Source organism: Equus asinus, chromosome 6, assembly GCF_041296235.1.
Source record: "Equus asinus isolate D_3611 breed Donkey chromosome 6, EquAss-T2T_v2, whole genome shotgun sequence".
Lineage (NCBI taxonomy): Eukaryota > Metazoa > Chordata > Mammalia > Perissodactyla > Equidae > Equus > Equus asinus.
Window position 1 is genome coordinate 28,070,414 of NC_091795.1, and position 27,185 is coordinate 28,097,598.

At 37.2% G+C, this 27,185-nt stretch overlaps 1 protein-coding gene across 1 annotated transcript in view; it reads left to right on the forward strand.

Moving 5' to 3' along the window:
• Positions 1-27,185, forward strand: part of EIF2AK3 (eukaryotic translation initiation factor 2 alpha kinase 3) — a 68,492-nt gene that overhangs the window by 14,475 nt on the left and 26,832 nt on the right. Inside the window, exons 3-10 of the mRNA XM_014852775.3 lie at positions 16,979-17,173; positions 18,636-18,766; positions 20,424-20,658; positions 22,127-22,289; positions 23,221-23,361; positions 23,986-24,108; positions 25,704-25,924; positions 26,286-26,398. Coding sequence (XP_014708261.1) covers positions 16,979-17,173; positions 18,636-18,766; positions 20,424-20,658; positions 22,127-22,289; positions 23,221-23,361; positions 23,986-24,108; positions 25,704-25,924; positions 26,286-26,398 — 1,322 coding nt within the window. The remainder of the gene's footprint in view (positions 1-16,978; positions 17,174-18,635; positions 18,767-20,423; positions 20,659-22,126; positions 22,290-23,220; positions 23,362-23,985; positions 24,109-25,703; positions 25,925-26,285; positions 26,399-27,185) is intronic.

Below are 27,185 nucleotides of genomic sequence, written 5' to 3' on the forward strand. Positions count from 1 at the left end.
TCTGTGGTAACAGAATACATTTACTAGATTTTACAACTGCCCTAAGTTCTTGGGACCATTTCTTGAGACTGTGTGTTTACTATGTAGACATACTGATGACAACAGCATTGTTCCCAGTGCTAAAATATACATGTGATATACTTTACACACAGTGTAATCTTCACAGCCATCTTTCTGAGGTTGATGTGTTAGTGTCATTTTGTAGAAGAGGAAACTGAAGCTCAGGGAAATTATTTGTTTGAAGTCGCAGACTAGATAACAAAGCTGGAATTGAACCGAGGGTTGTCTGACTGTACTCGATTCTGCCTGCTCTGAAGCCATTTCCTCATTTTGTGTACATTTCCCCTTCACAACCCAGGCTGTTCATCTAGTATAGCGGGTCTCAAACTTTATGGTCTCAGGACCCTTTATATTCTTGAAAACTGTGAAGCGTTCCAAGGAGCTTTTTTCCCCCATCAGTTATATCTATCTATACTTAAACCATGTTAAAAATTAAAACAGAAATTTTAAAAAGACTTCTTAAATCTTTAAAAGGAAACAATGAGCCTGTTGCATGATAGCATAACTTATTTTTATGAAGAATAACTATATTTTTCAATACAAAAAATTTAATGATAAAAGTGGCATTATTTTATATTTTTGCCAGTCTCTTCAGTTCATGGTTTAATAGAAGAGAACTGGATTTTTGTATCTGCTTTGCAGTCAATATGTTGCATTGTTGTTTTGGTTGAACCATATGAAGAAGAATATCCAGGCACATACATAGGTAGTTGAAAAAGGCAAGAGTATTTTAGTAGCCTTTTCATATGATTGGGTCGTTCTTTCTTGATACCCCACCAAAACAAGTGGAAGTTTCTTAAACGTTAGTTGTGCTGTGGAATCTGAAACCATATCAATGAACATTTTGTACTCTGTTACATTAACATCCATTTGTCTGTCTTATCTTTTACTCGCGTATGATTTTCTAACATCATTTGGAAAATATTAATTCACTGAGTTGCACAGATCTTCCAAATGTTGATACATTTCCTTATAGAATATTTTAAAAAACTGAATTTGTTGCTTTCACCAATGACCTCATTAGAAAAGTCCTTAAGTACTGGGAAGCTGTCAAGTTCACATTGGTAGATACGGGTTTTCCAAAATTCTAATTTTCACTTGGAACTTGAATTTTATCACTAATATAGTCAGTTGTTTTCTTTGAAGTGAGAGGTTCACTTTGTTTATTTTTGAGAAAATGTCTGCCAAATACCCTAGTCTCACAACCATAGTTTTTCTCTCAAATTTTCAAGTGAAAATGGAGATTTGTGAGCAAGGCTGCTAATTTAGCTTAAAACTCCAGTCTCGTGAGCACTTTTCCTCAAGGCGTGCTTCACCCGGTGGCAGAAGTGCTCAATGCATACCTCCTCATTGTTGTGCAGAATGCAAAAAGACATGGACTCAGGTCACAATTTAGTGAAATTAATAATTTTTTATTGTTTCATCAAAATATTCTTGAATGAAAATGTCATTTTTCTTCTTTTCGTGCTACGTGTGTGTGACAGTGAAGAACACAAGGATTACTAGTTTGGTGCTTGATTCGTACTAGGGCGCCAGCAGTTTTGGTCACCATTGCTTTTACGCCATCAGTGCAAATATCACACAATGAAAAGATAGATAACACCTTCTTATGAAAACTGACCCTCTGCACCTCTGAAAGAGTCCACAGACCACACTTTGAGAATTGCTGATCTAGTATATAATAGAAATATTATAAGAATATTTGTGAGATTATGAACATATTGACAAGGAGAGTGGAGTGTATGGTGAGCTTGAGTCATCTGTTATTCAGCAAGGTGTGTGTTGCTCAGCTTCTAGAAGTTATGTTCAGAAGTTGGACAAAACACCACAAAGAGAGGATCAAAAACTGTTATTTGAAATGCCCTGAATTGAATGCATAGAGTAACAATACTTTTCTAAATGCATCTGATACAATACTTTATGAGTGTCTGACTTTTTGTGAGAAATGGTTAATTTTGTCTGTCTGAAGCCCAGCGTTTGGTAGGAAAGGGTCATGTAAGGAGGAGGGCTAGGTACACCAGGCAGAAGGAACGGGTGTAGAGATGTGGCAGCAGCCACCCAGGTGACAGTAAGTAGATCCATGGCTTCATCTGGAGACTCCTGTATTAGAATGTCACGTTCTCCAAGCTTTCGTCAAGAGCGGTATGAAGGTGAAACACATTGAATCCAGAAGGCCAGAGAAGACGTATTCTCTGTGCAGCAATTATTAGAGTTACTTACTAATCTAATAAGGAGGAGCTGAAGAATAAAAGATTTGATAGACTGTAATAATTTTGAAGTTATTAACGAAAGAGGCATTGCTTATGGCTCACGTGTACTTTTGCTGGAATGATAAAGTAGAAGCCGCGCAGGAGCGCTTTAGGCTGTGTGGGGTTGTGGAAGGAGGGACTGGGATTCAGGAGCTTCAGTTCTAGTCACCATTCTTCTGTTCACTGGCTGTGTGACCTGACTGCATTCTTTAATTCAGTCCTGCTTTCATTTCCTGCTCTGTAGAATTATGGGATTGGACTGACTCTCTAAAGATTGTTCTAACTTCAGGAATCAGGTACCATCAAATACATGAAACACCCAAATAAATTATCTACAGCGATTTTTGAACTTCCCTTTTTTTGTACTACATTTCAGAATTCTTTTTAAAAATAAAGGACAAATTCATTAGAAATTACTGTTAGGTGCATATCTCATTGCCTCTTGGCCTGCTCTAATGTTGTTCTTAACCGTTTCTGATCCAAAAGGCATATAAAATAGCGTATTATGTTAGTGTGTTTTGATTATGTCGGTGAAAAAAATAAGTTCCCAGAGGATAAGAGATACTGACAGTTCTATCAAAAACAAGTGTTTTACATTATATTTAGAAGGAGTTGTAAGCTGCAGGAAGATTCAGGTGCCTTGGGACACAGATCTGATTTGCCACTCTTTCCTCTTGACTAGGTATTTACAAACTTCCTCAAAAGAATACTTATATAAACCAAGCCACAAGAGTGTGTGTGTGTGTGTGTGTGTGTGTGTGTGTTAGAATAAGTGATGAACCCAAGGTAACAGATGTGCCCTAAGTTCTAAGCCTAATACTTTTGATGGTAGCTAAGAATTTTGTTTTTACTTTTCAGAAGGACCACGTGAGATGAAATCTGATTTGCTTTCCTCTGGTAATTTATATGCAGATTCAACCTTGAAAAAGCCCTAAGTAGATTTGGTTCCTCACTGACTGTCTTAGAATTTTGTTTTGTAACATAGTAGCATAGTTTTTCTTTGGGGACTCTGGTGGCATTTGGATCACACTTTACCAAATCTGAGTAAATGTAATATCCTTAAACTATCTTCTTCTGTATGTCTTGGAACACATTCATAAATACAAAGACCTTCCTTATCTTTATTTAGAACGTGTATTATAATTATGTGTGTATAACTACTTTGTCCTTAGACAATACTTTTATCTTTTTCTTTATTTAGAGATCCTATATTTGTTTTTTGTTTCGGTTTTCTGTTAAAATACCCCCTTTTTTTCCCCTCTTAAAAAGAACAAACAACTCTATTATAAGTCTATGGTTAGAGTTTGGGGTTTCGTTTTATTTCGGGTATGTTTCTCCCCAGGGGACATCGCCTTTCTGTTTCAGACAGGTGCAGAAACAGACAACTATGATGCTGGAGCTCTCCAACCTCCTCCCAGCCGCACATCAGAGTGCCTTCATTAAGAAGGGCCTTCAAAGGTGGGAGGAGCCTTTGCAAAGAGTACACTTTTCATGGTTACTGATTTGTTCCAAAAGAGTCCATTAGTAGACCCTTTTGAGTGTTGCTTTATTAAAAGAGGATCTGTAATCTCTTTTAAAGATTCTTTAACTTGTTCTGAAAGATGTCTGGTCATTTTGCAGTTTTTCATTTGTACATAAACCAGCATTTTTTGAGCCTGGCTCGGTCATCTAAGATGGTGGTTTATTTTGAAAAGTCACTGTCAGTCATGTAGCAAGCCAATATTTGAATAATTGCTTAGGTTAATTGCTTTTCTTTTAATTATAGAAATGAAACAGTGCTTTGATTTAATTTTGTTTTGTTAATTTCTAGCATGGCTGAAAGCAATGCTGTGAACCACACCAATTTATTCCAGCATGCATGTTGCCAAGTGAGAAATTGATATGACTGTATTTTTTAAGAAATTGACTTCTTAAGCACATTGCTTATCTACTTCATGACTGTACATTAATCTAAGTGAAGGCGGAGATAGTTACTAGAATCCTTGTTTTCATCATGAATGTGAAAAGTATGCTTAAAAAGATAGTCTGGTAGTTTTCTTGAGGTAATTTTTTTTTGTAGGTTGACTGTACGTTAAGGAAACAAAGAATGAAACAGTTTTTATCTACTTGGTATTTCACTGCTTTGGGGCATTAATTCACTCTTTTTGATGGTAGTATATAGCAGATCACTTTGAAGTTTGGTTTTTTCTTCTGCATTTTTTTCTTTTAAATCTGCATTGCCTTTTAAGCATGTCATGTGGATGCCTTCTCTGATTAATATCCAGTTCTACTGAAAGATCCCATCATCCCTCATGTTAGATTATCTCACTGGTTGTTAACTATGATGCCCTCTTCCTTAGTCTTTGAGGTACGAGTCCCAGGAGCACTTTACTTTTAACAAACAAGCTTCCTTTATTCTCCCCATCAAAGTTCAGTGTTGTCAGGGAAATAAAAAAAGTATTTGCTCAACACGACAGTGTTGGAGCATCTTTTTTTTTTTCTTTTAAAGTCACGAATAGTCAGTTCTGGCGTCTAGTAGTCTGGTCAATTGCTCATTTTGGTTTATTAAGAGTTACCATTTTATGTTCCGTACATGATGTATCCCTTTTGACGAATTAAAATATACAAAATTATGCCTGTTAACTTTTCTTTAATATTGTTTATCTTTGGGATCAATAAAGTACTTTGCAATCCTTCAAAATTTCTTATATCGTAATCAAAGAAGAATTTTAGGGCCGATAGAGATCTCTGGGAAATCAAAGACAGGTAACAGTTTGATATATTTAGTTCTTATATTGAATTCATCTTTATCTGGTGTTGAGGCTTTGTTTTTAAATGGGTGTTGTGAATCCAGAGCTGGGAAAGAAATAATTCACCTGGCATAATTAAGCTTTCTACTCTCACCTGAATTTACTTTTGGAGCAGCTATTTGAATTCTAAAAGCCTTTTTGAAATTTCGTGTTAAGGAATCATAGTTATTTTCTGAAGTTTCCATATAGAGAATGAAAGAAGACTCATGATGAATTTATAGGTGGTCAGATTAAGAGTTTATGTTTTTGTATAATAAGTATATTAAGCTTATTTCTTTAATAAGTATATATATATTATGCACACACACGAATTACATTAGAAGTTCAAAATAGCACCTGGGATCATTACATCTACATAACACCTGTTGTTTGATTAGCACTTTATAGCTTGCAAAATGATATCAAACCCATTCTGCTTTAATCCTCGACATAGCCTTGTAAAATAAATGTTCTTATTAACCCCCAGTTTTCACATGAGAAAACTGAGGCTCAAAATGGTTCCGAGATTTGTCTGATATAGTAAAGCTGAGACTCAACTCTAGATCCAATTTGCACTTACTCCTTGCCCTGTTTCCAATATTTCATGCTTTCTGAAATACCTCAATACCTACCGGTGCATTTGTGTTTTCTGTACTAATAATTATAATTCTTAATGTGCTTTATCAAGAATAATTATTACTCGAAGACATCATAAGGAGACTTAGCATGCTGCTCAGCACATTGTGAGCACTTAACTGCCTCTAAAGCGAGCCCAGTGGGAGAGACAAAGGTACCTGAACTTAATACATCCAAAACCCAGCTCATCATTAAGGGGCTGGGGGGTCTTACATGGTTGTGTGCTGGGATGCAGCAAGATGAGATCCTTGCCCTCGTGGAACTTACATGGCACTATGTGGAGCCAGCTCGGGAGACAGATATGAAATAGTTATAATGTAAATAATGTGATTGAGTTGTGGGAACTGCCCCAAGGAAGGGCGGAACTAAGAGAAACTTAGGAAGGATGCCTGACCTACCTGGCTGGAGGATCAGAGAGGGCTTCTCAGAAGAAATGGTGTTTACAACTGAGATGGTGTGAGGAGAAGGGGCTTCCTTGGCAAGAGATGGGTAGAGAGGTGGGGCAAGTACTGCTTTGGGAGAGGAAATAGCCTGTATCAAGGCCTTGCTGTGGCAATTATGGTGTGCTCAAGGAACTGAAAGAAGTGAGGGTGGCAACAAGGATGAGGGTTGGGGAGAGTAGTAGAGATGAGCCCACTGAGGGAGGCCAGGGGCAGGTTGTGCAGGGTCTAGTAAGGTGTATGTTAAGCATTCTGGATTTTATCCTCAGCCACAGGAAATTGAAGGATTTTAAGTGGGAGAGATTCCTCCACAGTCAAAATGGAAAGAGTGTCCTGATGTTCTCTTTTGCTGTGAGCCTTGGAGTTAGACTAGTGAACCAAAGGGTTGGCTCAGTGAGGTGTTTGCATTACAGGCATACCCTGGAGATATTGCAGGTTTGGTTTCAGACCACCGCAATAAAGTGAACATTGCAATAAAGTGGGTCACACAAACTTATTGGTTTCCCAGGGCATATGAAAGTTATATTGACACTATACTGTAGTCTAAGTGTGTAATGGTATAATGTCTAAAAGAACAATGTACATACCTTAATTAAAACCTTTATGGGTAAAACATGCTAACCATCATCTGAGCGTTCAGTGAGTCGTAATTTTTTTGCGGGTAGAAGGTCTTGCCTCAATGTTGATGGTTGCTGACTGATCAGGCTGGTAGCTGCTGAAGGTTGGGGTGGCTGTGGCAATTTCTTAAAATAAGACAGCAATGAAGTTTGCCACATGGATTGATGCTTCTTTTCACGAATGAGTTCTCTGTAGCGTTCAGTGCTGTTTGATAGCATTTTACCAACAGTAGAACTTCTGTCAAAATTGGAGTCAACCCTCTCAACTCCGCTGCTGCTGCTTTATCAACTAAGTTTATGGAATATTCTAAATCCTTTGTTGTCATTTCAACAGTCTTCACAGCATCTTCACCAGGAATAGATTCCATCTCAAGAAATCACTTGCTTTGCTCATCCCTAAGAAGCACCTCATCTGTTAACGTTTGGTCATGAGATTGCAGCAATTCAGTCGCATCTTCAGGAACTTTTCCTTTGCATTCCCAGCTTGGCTGACTGGCACAAGAGGACTAGCTTTCAGCCTGTCTCAACTTTCAACGTGCCTACCTCACTTAAGCATCATCACTTCTGGCTTTTGATTTAAAATGAGCAATGTGCAACTCTTCCTTCACTTGAACACCTAGAGGCCGTTGTAGGATTATTAATTAGCCTAATTTTAATATTGTTGTGTCTCAGGGAATAGGGAGGCCTGAGGAGAGGGAGAGAGACAGGGGAACAGTGGTTGGTGGAGCAGTCAGAACACACAGAACACTTACTGATTAATTTTGCTGTCTTATATGGGCACCCCAAAACATTTACAATAGTAACATCAAAGATCACTGATCTCAAATCACCATAACAAACAATAATAATAATGAAAAAGCTTGAAATGTTGAGATAATTACCAAAATGTGATACATAGACACAAAATAAGCAAATGCTGTTGGAAAATGGTGCTGATGGACTTGCTGGATGTAGGGTGGCCACACAGTTGCAATTTGTAAAAAAATGCAATATCTGCGAAGCACGATAAAGTGGAGTGCAATAAAACACGGTATGCCTGCATAAGCCAGTTATCTCTAATTTTGGGGCTATTATAAACATTCACAAAGTATTTATACCAGCTAGCAGTTGGGGAAACCTGGAAGAAAGCAGGAAAAATCCCTAAGATCCTACTAAAACCAGTCTCTCCTGTACTGTACCGAGTATACCTACTGTATACAGTCTATATGGACTGTAGAGAATGGACTGCAACAGGAACAAGAGCAGAAGTGGGGAGACTAGTTAAGAGACTGCAGAGTGCAGATGGGGATGATCGTGTGGACTGAGGTGGTGACAGAGGAAATGGAGTGAAATAAAGTGATGGATTCAAAAGAAGTTTAAGGAGGAAGATCTTTATGGAATTAAAAGACCAAAGGAGGATTTAGTAGTAATTTAAGAACAGGTGTAGAGAGGAGGAACTTGAGTTTGTTTAGCCACAGTGAGTTTGCAGTGACTGAGCGTGTCCAAGCAGAGATGTTAAGGCGGCATTTGCCTGTATGGGTCTTATGTGCACAGAGGAAAGATCTGGGCTGCAGAGAAAATTAGAATTGCTCGTGTCATGGGAACTGAGAGGAGCGATCACGCTGAAAGAGAGTAGGGTGAGAAGATTATCTGCAACCAAACTTTTAGAATCTCTAACATTATAAAACTCCGGTCAGGAGTGATGAGTCAGAGAAAACTGAGAGAAAAAAGCGCTTCAGGGATAGATTGGTATTATTAGGATTTTAGGGATTTTCCTACTTTCTTCCAGATTTCCCCAACTAACTGCTAGTTGGTGTGAATACTTTATAAATATTTATAAATATAAATACTTCCACAACTAGAGATAACTGGCACCTGGCTCACTGAGAAAACATTTTGATTCATCAGTCTCATGGAAAGTCTCGTAGCAAAAGAGAATGTCAAAAATCCTTTCCATTTTGACTGTGGAGGAATTGGGGGAGCAGGGAAAGGAGTGGGAAAAAGCAAGAGGCCTGTGGATACCCAGAAGGGTAAAAACATTAATCAGTAGTTTGGAGACCAAGAGACATACCTTTTATTTTTTTATTTTTATTTATTTTTTTCTTTTTTGTGAGGAAGATTTCCTCTGAGCTGACATCTGTTGCCAGTCTTCCTCTTTTTTTTTTTTTGCTGTTTGAGGACGATTAGCCCTGGGCTAACATCTGTGCCAGTCTTCCTCTATCTTTTTGTGTGTGTGTGGGTCACTGCCATGACATGGCTTGATGAGTGGTGTATGTCTGTGCCCGGGATCCGAACCGGCAAACCTGGGCTGCCAAAGTGGAGTGCACCAGACTTAACTACTATGCCATGGGGCTGGCCCCCAGCATACTTGTTAAAATAGCTGTGGAGAGTAATTTTGAGGATCAAGTGCAGTAAGTTAATTTGAGGAAGTTTGCAAATGGTAAGGTGTTAGTTTTTGTCCAACGTCACGTAGTGAGTGGCTGGTGGAGTCAGGGACTCAGGAATGGGGCTGGATGGGGTGCAGTCATCTCCTTGTGGACACGTCTCCATTTCTCATGTTGGGTGCCTGCTATTGCCCCACCACCTCAGTTTGCTAAACAACCAGCTTGGTGAAGAAAGTAATCGTTCTTGGCAAAGGGCATTTCCAGGTGAGAAAAAAGTGCACAACTTAACACTTTTAATGGAGTGTTTTTCATGTATTTTACATCTTCCCAATCTTAGTGAATTTGATCTTTTTATTAATTCCCTGGGATCATCATTGGAACACAGTTATTGTATTATCCTAGAGATGCTGGGAGTTTTTGAAATGGGACAGGACTGTGTGGCGCTTTAGTGAATATTCTAGGATAATTGGGGTTTTTTTCCATCCTTTTCCCTTATAGTCTGTGTTCATTCTCCCTTGTCTCTACGCTTGATGAGACTGCGTCTCACCACATGCTTTCCCCCGTTTTCTTCCCTCTCTCCTCTCTTTTAACTCTTACTGCTTTTTAGCTTGTGCTTGGGTCTTGGCCTTCCTCACTGCCAGGGCCAGTGTGTTCCTTTTCCCTCTTTCTTGGTTAGGGAACACACTGGGTAAAACTTTTTGGATTTGAAAGTGTTTAATTTCTGAGACTGTTTTCTTGAGAAAATGCTAGCGTATGCAAATCCAGCTTCCAAAGCCGAATGAGAGAGAAGTTCTTCTCTACAGAAAAATTCTAATAAATGCAGAAAGAATGATAGAATTAGAAATCAATATATTCCCCTTGTTGAAATAGTAGATGATCAGTTGATACTCAAATGGTGAGAAGTTAATGGGACACTTTAAAATGGAGAGATCAGGCTGACTCCCTGGAATCCGCTGATTATTTGTACCAAATACGACAAGATAACAGGGATTGGCAAATTTTTCTGTAAAGGGCTAGGTAGTAAAGGTCTGGGGCTGGGTGGGCCATACAGTCTCTGTAGTTGTCGGGGGAAAGCAGTCACAGACAGTACGTAAGTCAATGAGCCTGACTGTGTTCCGATAAAACTGTACTTACAAAAACAGCAGCGAGTTGCATTTGGCCCATGAACTGTAGTTTGCTCACCTCTAATGTAATAGGAAGTACATGGCACCACCTATGGAGTCGTCTTGTCCAAAAAATTGGACCTGCATCAGGTCAGAGCTCCAGGTCTAATCACAGTTTTCAGGAAATTGAGGGAATGAGACACAAGGTAGATGACATGCAAAATCCAGACTCTGAGGCGTTCTATAGGATGAATAATCTGGTTTCTCAAGTAAATCACTGTATGAAAAAGGGAGTGAAAGGGGCTCTTTTGGGGAAAAAAAAGGAATCATGTAATATGTGGAGTTTGAATTGCTTGTTGGAGCAAACCAATTGTATAATATATCTTGAAGACAATCAGGGAAATTTGAATATTAGATGATTTTAAGGAATTACTCTTAATTATTTTAGGTGTAATTTTGGCATGGTAGTTACTTCTCAGCAATGAATGCTGAGGTATTTATAGGTGAAATGGCATGATGTCTGGGATTTACTTTAAAGTACTCTAGTAAACAATATATGTAGTGGATAGGTGGAGAATTGATGAAACAATTGGCAAAATGTTGATAATTGTTGAAACTGGATGATAGATATATGAAGGCTTATATTGGTCTCTTTACATTTTGCATGTTTCAAAATTTTCATAAGTTAAAATAAAGTCGAACATACCCCAAAAAGTGAATGTGTCGATGAGGGGGTGGGGTGCATGGAAAAAGAAGGAAGAACCAAATGAAAAAATATTTTTTCATATAGTTGGAGGAATTTTTGTTTTTGTTTTTATTGCTGGTTCTATTTGTTTTCGTAGTCGTACTTCCTTTATTTTCTCAGTTGAAGTTCCTTTTACCACTTCAAAATAGAGTTCTTGTTTTCACATTCTAATTTCAAATAGCAGTCCCAGATTACATGTGCCACTAGCACTCGTTAGGCCATTTAGACTTCGTTTGGAAATAGAAATTGAATTACTTTACTAAACTGCTTTGTGTGTGCATGGATAAAGACCTTGATTGGATCTTTGGTACTAAGTTTGCTAGCCAGTGTGCAAACCTTTTATTTTAAAATTATGAACAGGAAAAAACAGAAAAAGAATACAAAATAACAAGAACTTATATATTTTTAAAATGACTGAAGGAGGATGCAAGTGACACAATTAGTTTGAGATGCAGAGCAGCGAATCAGAACAAATAGCTAATTACAAATCAGTGGAATGTAAAAGTGCATCACAGTAACCCACATTTTTTTTTTTACCAATGGGTTTGCAGCTGACTGTCAGGGTGACTCATTCCTATGCTGGGAGAGTGAGGTAATGCTCTTGTGAGGGGTGATGTCATCTCTCTACCTGAACTGCATGCATATCGCTTCTTGTGGCTCTCAAGGAAAAGCACCATCTGCTTTCACATATGCAGCCTGAAGGACTACAAAGATTGGTGCAAAGGTTAGCAGCCATGTGTATGACTCATAAGCAGCCAATTAGTGAAGAGCAGCTGTTTAAAAGTGAACTTTAGTTTAGTGGTTACCAAGGGGAAGGTGGGTGGGGGGTGGACAGAAGGGGCGAATGGGCACATTTATATGGTGACTGACAAATAATGATGTACAATTGAAATTCAACAATGTTGTGCACTATTATGACCTCAATACAAAAAAATTTTTTTAAGTGAACTTTTAAAATTATAATCCAGAAATATGTCATGATGATTCAGTATTGAATCATAATGCTTTTTTGTTGTTTTGGGTTTTGCAAGTTTTCTCATTAGGTTTATGCTGATGAAGATTTGACTTTTAAAATAAGGCAGTTTTTCTCGATATGGGCAATCATATCAAATCATCTTGGTTGTTTAAACCATATTTTATTTTTTCTCTTTTTTTAAAAGATTTTATTTTTCCTTTTTTTCCCCAAAGCCCCCTGGTACATAGTTGTATATTTTTATTTGTGGATCCTTCTAGTTGTGGCATGTGGGATGCCACCTCAGCATGGCTTGATGAGCAGTGCCATGTCCTCACCCAGGATCTGAACTCTCGAAACCCTGGGTTGCCAAAGCAGAGCTCGAGAACTCAACCACTCAGCCACGGGGCCGGCCCCTAAACCATATTTTCTTTTTTTTTTTTTTTTTGAGGAAAACGAGCCCTGAGCTAACTACTGCCAGCCCTCCTCTTTTTGCTGAGGAAGACTGGCCCTGAGCTAACATCCATGCTCATCTTCCTCTACTTTATATGTGGGACGCCTACCATAACATGGCTTTTGCCAAACGGTGCCATGTCTGCAGCTGGGATCCGAACTGGCGAACCCCGGGGCCGCTGAGAAGCGGAACATGCGCACTTAACTGCTGCGGCACCAGGCTTGCCCCACCATATTTTCTTAATTGCAGATGTTTGTTTTACATTTGGAGGCATGTAGATCATCCTTGAAGCAAAGATGAATTTTAGTCCATATCAGTTTGACAGTTTGGGTGGTTTTTTTTTGTTCCCTTAGGAGCCATCGTGCTCCCTAAGGACGTGCTTTAGGGGAAAAGAGATTATTAATAGAAGACGAACAAGTCAAAATAATTGTTAACTATTTACCACAGACCCACTAACTCCTCTTCCTCTTCCTCCTAGTGATGCACACCTACTTTCCCTGTTTGTACTTAACTAGTACTACTGTTGACAAGACCAGACCACTGAAACACCTTTTTCAACTTTATCATAGCTTGTATTTACTTTTCTAGTAAATAGAATACAGAATGCCTAACATAATATGGAAGGCAGAGAATAGTAAATACTTGATTTTCTAACTGATATGTGACTCAAAGTGTGAGATCATATTGGCTTAATACTATATATTCTCTCAGGGTATGTGTGCTATGACCTAAATCTGTTCTTAATGGCAACTTCAAGTTGGACAGTCTACAAAAGATAAAAAGTTTTGATGTTTTGAAAATAAAATGTTATCTATTGTTATCAAGAAAGATAAGAAAGCAAAGAATGAAATAGTAATGCTAAAACTCTAAGGTGATATGAGGTGGGTTACATACCAATGTCATTTGAAAGTTTATTAAAAAGCAAATGTTTTTTCAATAAAGAATAATAATTGGAGATCTTTAAATACCTTGAATTATGATGAACCTTTGATTTAATGGTATAGCCCTCTGAGTTTAGTTACAGAGCTCCTGCAAGCGTCTTGAGTGCCTTTCTTTTCTTTTTAACCTCTTATTTGGAAATAATTTCAAACTACAAAAAAATTGCACAAATGAAAGTGGCACCAAAAAAAAAACCCCAAAAACCTAACCCTTAGATATCCAGATTTACCTATCCCAAACCTTGTTTGCTTTATCATTTGAGTGCTTGTGCACTCGCGCACTCTCTCTGTCTCTGTCTCTTTCTCTTTCTCTTTCTTTCTTTCTCTCTCTCTCTCTTCTTTCCTAACCCCTCCTGCACACTTTTTTTTCTTGAAACATTTGAAAATAAATTGACTATTCATCACGGCCCTTTACTCCTAAAGACTTCAGCGTATATTTCCTAATATATTCTTACATAATCACAGTATAGTTATCTACTTCCTAAGTTTATATTGGTACTTTCCCTTCCGTATTCCAGCTTTACCAGTTGATCTGGTAATGTCTTTTATAACATCCTCCACCCCCGGTACAGCGTCTCTAGTGTAGGGTCAGGTAGTACATTGATTTGTCATCATAGCCTCTTTTAATCTGAGTTTATCCACAAACTTTGCCTTTTGTGACATTGACATTTTTGAAGAATACAATCTTTCTGTCCTTTTATTTAAAAAGTGAAATTTCTTCATTTTATACTTGTCTGATGTTTCCTTCTGATTAGATTTAGGTTGTGCATTCTTGGCTGGAATACCACATAGGTGACACTGTGGCCTCTCTCAGGGCATCTTGTCTATGGTTAATCAATGTTGTTAATTTTGATCATCCAGTCAAAGTACTGTCTGAGTTCTCCACTATATAGTTACTGGTTTTGTTTTCAAAAAATTTCTTGTAACTAATAAGCAGTCTGTGGGGAAACACTAAGAACATGCAAATATCCTGTTCCTCATCAAAATGTCCACCTAGATTTAACACCATTGCTGATTTTTGCCTGATGCAGTCTTTACTACAATGGTTGCAAAATGCTAATCTTTCCAACTCCAGCTCTCCTTTCATACTGACCGGTAGACACTTAGCATTTTATTTCAGTAATAGCCCTCCCTTCTCCCTCATATATTATTTATTTTATCTATTTGTTATCAGTATGGACTCATGATTTCCTTATTTTCCAATGCTTTATAATTCAGTACTTAATTGGTACTTAAATTGTTCCCCATTTGGTCAGTGGCAATCTCCCATCTTTTTTGATCACGTCCTTACTTTCGAGAATAAGATGTTAAAGACTCATCTTGTACCTACCATGTCCCACCCCTGGGATCAGCCATTTCTCCCAGGAGCCTTGGTTCCTTTGGTGGAGAAGGGAATTAGATAACAAAATCTGGGCCCTAGCTTTGAGTGTATTACTTTACAGCCGCTGTATAAACACTGTATCAACATAAATGTAAAAACAGCATACCAGGTAAATATTTCTCAGAGGTACAATAAGCAATTTTTGAGAATGTAATGGTGTCTCAGTTTATAGTTACATCAAAAAGTAAAGTACATTAAGGAATGGGAAGACTTTGATCAGCAAACTGACACTGCCAAAATTTTCTTGGATTTCAAAGCAAAAACATAAGTGATGCTAGCTTGAAGGACAGATAGGATTTCAGTGGGTAGTGTTGGTACAGGAGGGTGTTCCAGGAAGAAGAAATGACATTGACAATGACATAACCGAACAATAAAAATAACATGAAGTATCATGCTTAAGTAATGATGCCTGGTTTCCGCCCATGTGGGGAAAAGTGAAAAACAGGAGGAAAAGGTTGTTTGAGGTCATGTCTAGAGAACTTTGAATGTCAGACTTAGGATTTGGGGTTTTTAATAAGAAGATAATAGAGAGTTGTTGAAGATTTTTGAATAGTGTCATAACAGGCTTAACTCTGAGACTCAGAGATTAATCTAGAAGATACGTAGAGGTTACATTGAGGAAATTTTCAGTGAAGAACTGTAAAGAGGCTATTGTAATAGTTCAAGCAGGAGATAGAAGGATTTGAAGTAGAAAATGAAAGAAAGAAATGGATTAGAATAGTGTTTTTCAACCTGTTCCCCAGAACCCCAGGGGAGAGGGCAGAGCTGGGGGAGGGGAGGATGTGTGAGCCAGGCACCAACTTAGAACTCTTAGCGACTTTATGGGAGTGTTCAAGTAAGTATCCCTTTAAAGATGGGATTCTGCTGCTTAAGGAACAAAGAAGTGCATAGAAAAGAATTTTTTTTAAAAGAGTTAAAACCAACATTTGTTTGGAGTTTTGTTTTTTTTATTTTTAAACTCATGCTTCTTTCATATTCCCTTTTTTTGAAATTTTGAGCCTGGATGATCAGGAAAATAGATGTGTCATTAGCTGAAGTAAGTCAAATTGTATATATTTTTAAATGCCAAAAGATCAGTGTCACAAAGCCATGCACTGATACTCTTTCTCAAGAAACAAGATGTTCTTGGCCAAAACCTTGAGAGTCATCCTGAGCTGTTTTTTTCTTGATCATTCCATACAGGGAATCCGACATGAAATCCTGTTGGCTTTACCTTCCGATTGTATCCCAAATCTAACCACCTTCCGCACCCCCGGTGCTGTCACCCCGATCGATGAGAGCCACCATCATCTGGTGCCTTCCGCTTGCTCTCGCTGCCTCCACCCCTGCCTCTGCAGCCTGTTCGCTCTCACTGTGCTTCCTCAAACACAACGGACATCCTTCCACCTTGGGGCCTTTGCAAAGGCTGTTCCCCAGATATCAGCATGGTTAACTCTCTCACATTGAGATTTTGCTCAAGTGTTAACTATCTCACTGGGGCCTACCCTGAGCTCCTTGTTAACAGTCCCCTCCCCTCCCACATGCGCATTTTCCAGTCCCCCTTTATCTTGTTCTATTTTTTTCCCTATGGCATTTATCACCTAATATACTCTATAATTATTCATTATGTTGTTTGTCTCCCAACACAAGAGTTTGAGCTCACAAGGGCAGTGATTTTTCTTTTTTTTTTAACTTGTTTTGCTCTCTGGTCTATCTTAAGCAACAGAATAGTATCTGGCACACAGTAGGCCCTCAATAAATATTGTTAAAAGGAGGAAAGACAACTAAGAGCATAAAATCAGTAAGCTTGGATGCTAGGCTTCTAGCTCATAGTAGATTTGAGAAAGTAAAAAAAAAGAAAAGATGGGACACTGCTTGAATCAACCCGTGTTCCTTGGATCTAAGCCTGTGACAGTAATTGGCCTGGATAAACTATGCCTGGAAAGCACTGCATATACTAGCCATTCGCTAGAAACCATATTGTACTACATTACAATAGTAAATACCGAAAGAACTGCTATAGTAATGTCTTCTTGAACTCACTTGATCACAGAGCTCTCTTCTGATAACTCACTTTTCATTAGGGGATGGTCTTGGCCCGTGGCAAACAGAGTTTGAGAAAAACCATCCTGGAGTATCACGTGTAGGCCCAGGAGAGATTGACAGTTCTTTTAGGTTGCTTTGGTTGATGAACTGTGCTCAGAAGGAGGCTACAGTACATCAGGCTCAAGGCTCAGCTCTTAGTTACTACTCTTAAAGTTATGATCCTTTTAAAAGTTAACTTTTATTTTAGGTATTTGGGAATAAGATGATCATTCCTTCCCTGGATGGAGACCTCTTCCAGTGGGACCGAGACCGTGAGAGCATGGAAACAGTTCCTTTTACCGTTGAGTCACTTCTTGAATCTTCTTATAAATTTGGAGATGATGTTGTTTTGGTTGGAGGAAAGTCTCTCACTACATATGGACTCAGTGCATATAGTGGAAAGGTGAGTAAAAATGTTGAATTTATTTGGGGAGAAATCAGATTAAATAGGGATAGAAGAAAGAATTTCTTATACTATTACTGGGTGAAATTATAATTTTTCCCCGAGGATGTCGTTTGTTTTAACAAAAGACCTGTGAAGTAGAAAGGGGAAAATATTACTAAGGAGAAACTAAATTTATCCAAGATAACAGAATAAATAACAGAGCCAGGAACAGCAGGAGGCAGAGAATTAATAAATATGATCTACTGTGTGTTTTTCATACATTATTTTGAAATCTTCACTGTATTACTAGGGGTTACATATTTTTGTCTCCATTTGGACAGATGAGGAGCCCTCCAAAGATTAATAAGAATCTCAATTAGAATAATTGCTCCTACTCATTTATTTATCTAGTTTGATCCTATAGCAAGAGGATCCAAGAGGAAAGTTTGTGTTCATTTTACAGATGAGAAAACTGAGACTTTAAAAGGTTCAGAAACTTCCAAGGTCAGATTTGACTTAGATATGTCTGATGATAAAGTCATGCTCTTAATGACCTAGACTTTCTCCAATATTAACTCTTAGGATAATATAATCCAATTCTAAGATTGGGTCTTGTAATGTAAATTCATTGTTAGGAATAACTAATTAAAAACATCCTTTTTTGAAAGGTAAAAATCTTTTCTTAACTCCTTAACACCTTGATTTTGAATATTTTTTGTATATGGACTTAAGACTAAAACAAGGAAATATAGGAAAATGAGCTCTTGCCCTTGAGGTTTTCAGCGCTTCCTTATCTAAGTGTTAGGCCCATAGCACCTTCTTGCTCTTGCAGATGCTGTTCTGCTTTTTCCACCACCTGTATCTGCCTCATACGGAGGAGGCCTTGCGAGCCTCTGTCTGCTTCAGTATTCTCACCTGTAAAACACGGGGATTGAGCCCAACCATCTAATTCTCTGATTTGATGTGCTGGTACAAAATTCTGATATTCGAGCAGGAATGCTTCTCTTTTTGAGGACTTTAGATCATAGCAAGAGTCTTCCTTTTTCTTTTAATGAAGATCTGCAGGAGATCCTTTTAAATACTATAGCTATTAGAAAAGGTTTAAATTTTTAAAAACTAAATACTTCTGTTGTATGGAAACTCTGAGGTTGATTTTTTTTTTTTAATTCACCTGGAATTTTATTCATGTTGTTATTGCTAAGCTATCACAACTGGTTATCCATTTCTTCTTGTATATTCCATGGAAATCCTCAAAGACAGACTAAAATTATCTAAATCCTTAAAATTATTCCCTGAAATAAATATTCATTTGTAGTTTTATGGTTCTAAATTACTCCTTTTAGGAGTTGGTAATTTAACTGATGCTTCCTAAGACTTGGGTACTTTTTACACATTTTTTAAATAAATTATAGAGATTCTTTTAATGTCTCTGATCTCCTGTAACTTATAATCTTTACTGATTTTGTCTCGGTCTTTTCAGGTGAGGTATATCTGTTCAGCTTTGGGTTGTCGCCGATGGGATAATGATGAAATGGAACAAGAGGACATCCTGCTTCTGCAGCGCACCCAGAAAACTGTTCGAGCTGTTGGACCTCGTAGTGGCAATGAGAAGTGTGTATCAAATAATGTCGTGTGTCAGATAATTTAGAAGTACAAGAACACCAAAATTCATTGGATTTTTCTTTGTGGAGATTTTCTGAACTATTTTGTTGCCCTAAAGCATACTACTTTTTAAAGAGAAATCTAGGCCCTAAATTAAAAATGGTCTCATGGTTATTAACAGATCCTGGACTTCTTACCACATGCTTCAGGATATGGTAACAAGAAGGAGTCCCATGCCATGTCTGCATATTAGTTTAGTCTTAGGTTAATGATGTTTTCATAGCAACCTCACTGATTGAAGTTCTTTGAATGCAGAAAGCTTTTCTGACGAAGCTAATGTGCTTTATTTTAGCGTGTGCCTGTTTGACCCTTAGCTCTCTCTAGTAGGTAGTTTTATAGTTTGACTACCTCAATTTTAAAACAATACTTTAGTCTGTTTTCTTAAAGTGTTACAGTATAATTTATTTGGTCAAATTCTTTTTTGTTTCCTTTTTCAAATAATGAATTCCTCATGTAATTTTTATGTTTAAATAGGTGATTAAAAAATAAGATTGGATTAGACATGCTGGTCCTAAATCACATGCTTGATTTTTTTCAAACCTAATACTTAAATTTTAAATTGCTCATATAGTAAAAATAATTTTAGATCCCATCTTTGTCTTTTGAAAGTGAACAGACTTTTAGATTTTGTCTGATAGAATATAATTCAGTTTCCTTTCCCGGAAATTATTTTCTCAAATTCGGTTAAGAATGTATTCTTTGTACGTTAACTGGACTGTGACCTTTGATCTGCTGACAACCTGACCTTCTTTATCCTGTTAGGATTTTGTTTCCTTCAGTGTTTGAGTGTTTTCCTGGCTGTTCAGGCACCATAGAAGCAGATGTTCAACTTAGCAGGATCTTGAGTTACCAGAATAGAAGGAGTCTGGGGTCTAAAATCCACGTTCCTTAAGTACATATTTTTTAACAGATGTCAGAATTCTTTAGCCATTTTATATCAAAGTAACAAGAGCTTGTGTTGTCAATAGTTGTGATTTTTCTATATATTAATTATGGTGGAAACATTATCACTGCCACTTTATGGATAAGGACACTGAAACTCAGACAAGGTTAAATGACTTGCCAGGTCTCAGTCAGTAGAGATCTGAGACTGGAGCTGAGGTGGCATGACTTGAAGGTTTGGTATACTGGGTCACGTTGTATTTCAAGGCTGTGTTTTCATATAAATCTAAAATTGAAGCGTTCGTCTTGCCTTTTACTTTGATTTTTTGGGACATATTAATTTCTCTGTACTTGAATGAAAATTGCCCAGACCATAATTAAGAGGTAAGGCAGACTGCATGCTGCCTCAGTTTAAGGTGACATGTTTGAGAAAATCGCTCTGATTTGGAAATGTGAACATTTCTTAATTTTTAAGAGAAAAATCTATCCCACAGCTGTTGCCATTTCGCAACTCTTAGAACCATTGTTTCTAAAGGGTCAGGACAAAGTTGTGCCCTCTTGTGGCATAAATTGGCAAAGCCCTCCTTTCCTCAAGATTGTGTTGAGTTGTTCTTTTTCTCGTCACAAAATTTTAGTGTTTGCTGCTTCAATCTGGGAGAGTTCTTTATTATTGGGTCCATTTATTTAAATGTGAATTTCTAAAACACACCTTTGTAAATTTAAGGTGGAATTTCAGTGTTGGCCACTTTGAACTTCGGTATATTCCAGACATGGAAACTAGAGCCGGATTTATTGAAAGCACCCTAAAACCCAGTGGAAGCAAAGAAGAGTCTAAAATTATTTCAGATCTGGAAGAACAGGAAGCTGCCATGTTGGACACAGTGATAAAGGTCTCAGTTGCTGATTGGAAGGTTATGGCGTTTAGTAAAAAGGGCGGACATCTGGAATGGGAGTACCAGGTACCTAAAACCACTGAGAATTTATAAATATGTTTCTTCCTTTCTCAGTTTGACCAAACACATTGGGGAGAGGGAAATGACTGCCGTTTTGGATTCTCAACTTGTTCTCTTTGATTTAAGAAATTTGTGGTTTTACACCCATTAGAATGGCTTTTATGAAAAAGACAAAGGTAAGTGTTGGTGAGGATGTTGGTAAACAGTGTACAACAGTGCATCTTTGTACATTGTTGATGGGAATGTAAATTGGCATAACCATTATGGAAAGAAATATGGAGCTTCCTCAAAAAATTAAAAATAGAACTACCATATGATCCAGCAATCCCACTTCTGGTTATACGTCCAAGGGAAGTTGAATCAGTATCTTGAAGAGATATGTGCACTTCTATGTTCAGTGCAGCATTAGTCACAATAGACGAGATATGGAATCAGTCTAACTGTCCCTCAATGGATGAATGGATAAAGAAAATGTGGTGTGTATGTATGCACAATGGAATATTGTGCAGCCTTCAAAACAGAAGTCCAGGGCCAGCCCAGTAGAGTAGTGGTTAAGTTCAGGGCACTCCGCTTCAGTGGCCTGGGTTCGTTGGTTTGGATCCTGGGCATGGACCTATACCACTCATCAGCCATGCTGTGGCAGCAACCCACATATAAAGTAGAGGAGGATTGGCATGGACGTTAGCTCAGGGCTGGTCTTCCTCAGCAAAAATAAAAAGGAAATCCTGTCATTTGTGACAACAGACAACATGGCTAAACCTGGAGGATATTATGCTAACTAAAATAAGCCAGGCACAAAAAGATAAATACTGCGTGGTCTCACTTATATATAGAATCTAGAACAGTCAAACTCATAGAATCAGAGTAGAATAGTGGCTGCCAGAATATGAGGAGTAGGAGAAATGAGGAGATGTTGGTCATAGGGTACAAAGTTTCAGTTATGTGGGATGAATAAGTTCTGGGAATATAATGTACAGTGTGGTGACTATAGTTAACAATACTATATTATATACTTGAAATTTGCTAAGAGAGTAGATCTTTTTTTAAAAACTTTTTTCTAGCTTTGTTGGGGTATAATTGACAAACACTATGCATCTGAGGTGTGCAACATGATGATCTGGTAAATGTATACATTGTGAAATGTACTTACCGCACACACACAAAATAACTATGTGAGGTTATGGATATGTTAGCTTGATTGTGCTAATCATTTCACAGTGTATACATATATCAAAGGATCACATTATACACTGTAAATATATACATTTTTTAACTTGTCAATTATACCTCAATAAAGCTAGAAAAATAAAAATTTAAACAGAAATTTGTGATTTTAAGTGGTATTTTTGGAGTTGGAATACAAACATACTGCTGGAAATTATTTAAATTTAAATATTTTTATGTTTAATTTAATGTTAATAATAAAAATATTTTTTAAAATTTTATTTCAAATTTATTTTCCATTTTTGTTTAGTTTTGTACTCCCATTGCATCTGCCTGGTTGGTTAAGGATGGCAAAGTCATTCCCATCAGTCTTTTTGATGATACGAGTTATACATCTAATAATGAAGTTTTAGAAGATGAAGAAGACATTGTGGAAGCTGCCCGAGGAGCCACAGAGAACAGCGTTTACTTGGGTAAGTAGATGTGTCTTACCTAGTGATAGTACATATCGACGTAGATTTTGTTCTTTCATTGTTCTATCCTACTTCAGCTGTGCCTAGAGTAGTTTTAATTCCTAAATATGTATTCCAGCTTAGATTGCCCTTAAGATTTGTACTTTGGTTTCCATTCCTGCTGTGTTTTTCCATTTATCCAATTCTGAAACTTTTAACTACTATAGTGTATTCTGAGACCTATGTTAGAAAGGCTTAGAAATGTTGCCATTATGTAGCATGGTTTCAAATTAGTTGTATATCCTCAAAATCTAAAACTTTCTTCAGTTGTATTTGCATCTATATCAGGTTACTCCCTCTTAAACATTATGTTTATTTTTCCTATGCATCTCTACAACTTATCTGAGAAATAAAAACGAAATTTTGAAAATCCTCAAACCTGATTTTTCGAACTTGTGTTCGTGGTCAAATAGTCATAATATTCTTTAAGCTCTATCAATGTGCTACGCACCCCTCAATTTCAAGGAAATGCAAGAATTTGAAAGATTAACATGTCACACATGAGTTATGATAGTGTTTAACTGGATTGTTAGCAGTGTCTCTGGAATTACAGGTGTTTAGGTTTCCTTGAGGAGGAAGTTACTTCATCTAAGCTATTAGTTTTTTTGAGTACTGTGACTTCTTTTCTCTGAATTTTCCTACTGGAAGGGTTTTCCAGTGGTTACTGAAAAGTATTATTAACTTGCGTGTACCTTCCTATCCTATTTTCATTGAATAACATTTGGGTCACATTTGAGTGCTTCAGGCATTATTTTTCTGTGAAGAGATCTATGTAGCACATGAAGAAATAAAGAGAATTAATTGAATTTTATTAAATCAAAATGAATCTTTTTGGAAAAACTTAATTGGTGCTTGATTTTAAACGGAATCGGCTATGTTCTCGTTGATTCAGGAATGTACAGAGGCCAGCTGTATCTGCAGTCGTCAGTCAGAATTTCAGAAAAGTTTCCCACAAGCCCCAAGGCCTTGGAAAACGTCAATGATGAAAATGCGATTATCCCTTTGCCAACAATCAAATGGAAACCCTTAATTCGTAAGTAAATTACGAACCTTTATAAATATTATTAAAGATGTTTAGAAGCCTAATCAGGACTGTCTTTGCCCTGGTTTTGAATATCGCAGAGATCATGACAATTGTGTACTCTATATTTTCTGTTAAACTAGAAAGGTATTTCAGATGTTAATGAATTTTAATTCTCATTTAGCACATGATTTCATTGAAGCAGCAGTTGCTTTTGTAGAAATCAATGTTAATAAAATGTTTCTCTGTACAACTTAGAAAAAATCTTAACCATTCATTGACCATGCCTAAGAATCATTTAGCTCTTAACATATTTATATTAAGAATATTCATGAAAAATCATCTGGTTATCATGTCATATTCTTTAGACCCTTAGATGAATAATTAGTGATTCCTTCAGTTATCTTTCTGTACCCTGCGTATTTTTTTAGCACACATGTCATATCATATTTTAATTACTTGTTTAAATTAACTCATCTTTTCTACAAGACTGTGCTTTTCCAGGGAAAGAACCTTGAGCCATTTGTTGACTTGTGTGTTTGAACTGAACTGTGGTTGCATATCTGCTTTTTGAATGAATGAAGTACATGGGTTTTCATTAAAGTTGTATGTTAAGATTTTGCCATTTTCTTTTAGATTCTCCTTCCAGAACTCCTGTCTTGGTAGGGTCTGATGAATTTGACAAATGTCTTAGTAATGATAAGTTTTCTCATGAAGAGTACAGTAATGGAGCACTTTCAATCTTGCAGTATCCATATGGTAAGTTTGATTACGCTTGGCTTGAAAATACTGAGTTTTATTTTATTTATTAATTTGAAATTAATTAATAGAGTTCAGATGAGACGTAATCACTTGGAGGGTGAATATAAAATATCTTAAGAGGCTATATTGTGAATGGTGGCCAAGGGTCTGAGCTCCAAAGTTGGATTGCCAGGGTTCAATGCCCAATTCTGCTGCGTTCTGTACACCTGACTTCCCTGTGTCTCAGTTCCTTTATCTGTAAAATAAGGATAGTAATCCCAATATCTGTTTGTTTCATTGTTGTGAAGTCTAAATGAGGTAATGCATGTATAGTCTTAATTAGCACTGTGCCTGGCAAATAGTGAATGTTCAATAAGCATTAGTTCTTGTTATTAGTTCTCATTTATCAGCCAATCTAATATAGTGTATATAATAGCCTGTATAATGAAGAAAACAAGTGTTTCCTGCAGAGCTACATGAAAATGCTATAAAATAAGGTTATTTTAATTTTGTCCTCAGACAAGGGAAATTAGCCCAAAAGTCAAGAATAGGTGAAACTTGACATGAAATATATTCTTGTGTATTTAATGTGAGGGTGTCTTCAGTTAAGAAAGTCTTTTGATCAGTTAGATATGAAAAAATCCTCAAATCTGCATTAGACAAAAACATAGACTCCTCATCAGTTACCCTAGATGCTAGAACTGGGAGTTTGTTATATAATTTAAATTGATTAAAAAAAAACAGAGGGCTCTGAACTGGAAACAGCAGCCTTTATGAGATATGGATCAAAATGCAAGGTAAGAGAGAACTGCGTAATCTGCCCACATGGTGCAAAGTAGAAGACAGAAAAGCCAGGCTGCTCTTCTAGGACAAACTCATTGACAGCCTGAGATAAACCAAAGAGCGTGAGGGAGCCATTTTCTTTTCAGCTTGCTAAGAATGATAATGGTTAAAGTTGGTCTTTTATTGATGCTAAAATGAAAGGAAAGTTTAAAATCCCTGAAGGGAGTTTGGGTACTATCTGATTCTTTCTTGCATTTAAATGATTGGATTATTAATGAGGTAATGAATGAGGTGGCCCTTAAGTTTTTTTCTAGTCTTATTATTCAATATAAAAAAATTTATGATGCTTATGAAATCAAAGAAAATATATTTGTGTAGTAAAAAATAAAAACGTAAATGAGGCTGTCAAAGTGTATTACAGAAGAGATGAAACTTTAAAGAAAGGAATTTGTGTTATAAGTCTTAGGAAAATAGTTTTTAACAACTAAAGGTGGATCTATATGAGTTTATCTTTATTATTATTATTATTGTTATTTATTTTTTGGTGAGGAAGATTTGCCCTGAGCTAACATCCATTGCCAGTCTTCCTCTTTTTTTTGCTTGAGGAAGATTAGCCCTGAGCTAACATCTGTGCCAGTCCACCTCTACTTTGTATGTTGGACGCTGCCACAGCCTGGCTTGACAAGTGGAGTAGGTCCATGTCCAAGATCAGAATCCGGGAACCTGGGCTGCCGAAGCAGAGTATGGGGAACTTCAAGCACTCGGCCACAAGGCTGGCCCCCAGTTTATCATTATTTTTTTAAGAAAAGTTTTGAATGTTTGTTTTGCAGATAATGGTTACTATCTACCATACTACAAGAGGGAGAGGAACAAGCGGAGCACTCAGATCACAGTCAGGTTTCTTGACAACCCAAACTACAGCAAGACCATCCGCAAAAAGGATCCGGTTCTCCTCTTGCCCTGGTGGAAAGAAATAGTTGCAACTATTCTGTTTTGTATCATAGCAACAACTTTTATCGTGCGCAGACTTTTCCATCCTCATCCTCACAGGGTAAGACATTTTTTAGGGTCTAATTTATTTCAAAGTGTTGGGAGATTAGAAAACTTATTGTGTGTGGTGGGGGCGGGCGGCGAGGGGCACCTTTACTTAAGTTTTACCATAAGATCCTTGTTGCCCATACTCATTTCCACCTCCTTACCTCCTCTTCATTATACAACCCATTGCAACCTGGCTTCCATGCCTGTCATTCCACTTCTCTCTTACAAGGGAAATGTTGTATTTTGTATTCTTATAATGCTTCTCTTTTTCTCGATATTGTTTATTTTCCAATGTTATTTTCTGGCCTAAGATTGTTAGCTAACTGCAGTTCAGCTTTGTTGCTGACAGTGATCTTTTTTCCTCACCTTATCAGCAAAGGAAAGAATCTGAAACTCAGTGTCAAACTGAAAATAAATATGACTCTTTAAGTGGAGAAGCTAATGACAGTGGCTCGAATGACGTAAAAAATTCTGGCTACGTATCACGGTAAGAGTCTTATAAAACAAATATGTGTGTTTTAGCTTCTGGTGGCAACTGTTTGAATCAAAGAAATGGTCTCTAAACTAAGATCTTGTTTAAATTTTTTTTTCAAACATCTAGGTAAATAAAACAGACTTAACCCTCAGGTATCTTAAACTTATTCAAGGTGGTATGTACCCTAACAGGAATAGAAATAGAGTGTTAGAGAAGTTTAGAATTTCAGCCACCAGAGGCTGGCCCAGTGGCATAGTGGTTGAGTTCGCTTGCTCTGCTTTGGCAGCCCAGCTTTCACAGGTTCGGAGCCTGGGTGTGGACCTACACACCACTTAATAAGCCATGCTGTGGCAGTGTCCTACATACAAAATAGAGGAAGATTGCCATGGATGTTAGCTTATGGACAATCTTCCTTACCCCTCAAAAAAAAACCAAGAAAAGAATTTCAGCCACCAAATTAAGTTCTTAAACAGATAATTATTGAGGGTCTACCATGTACTGGGCTTTGCATGAATAGTACCAAATAGGAGTTATTGCATTATTAGAGTATATGTAAATCTCCATATGTTACTGAATTGTCAGTTATTTATTTCATCTTTATTCTGTCTAGAATAAGAAGTAGAAAAATGGGGGAAAATATACCAATAGAACAGATCGTTTTTAAAAGCAGAAGAGGGAAGTGGGTTACCTAAAAAGAAGGTAATTCAAACACTTTGAAAGTAAAATAAAAGTAGAGAATTTGTTAGCATTCTGTCAGCTGTTCAGATTTTGATGCTTTGTGGTACAGGAAATGGTGCTG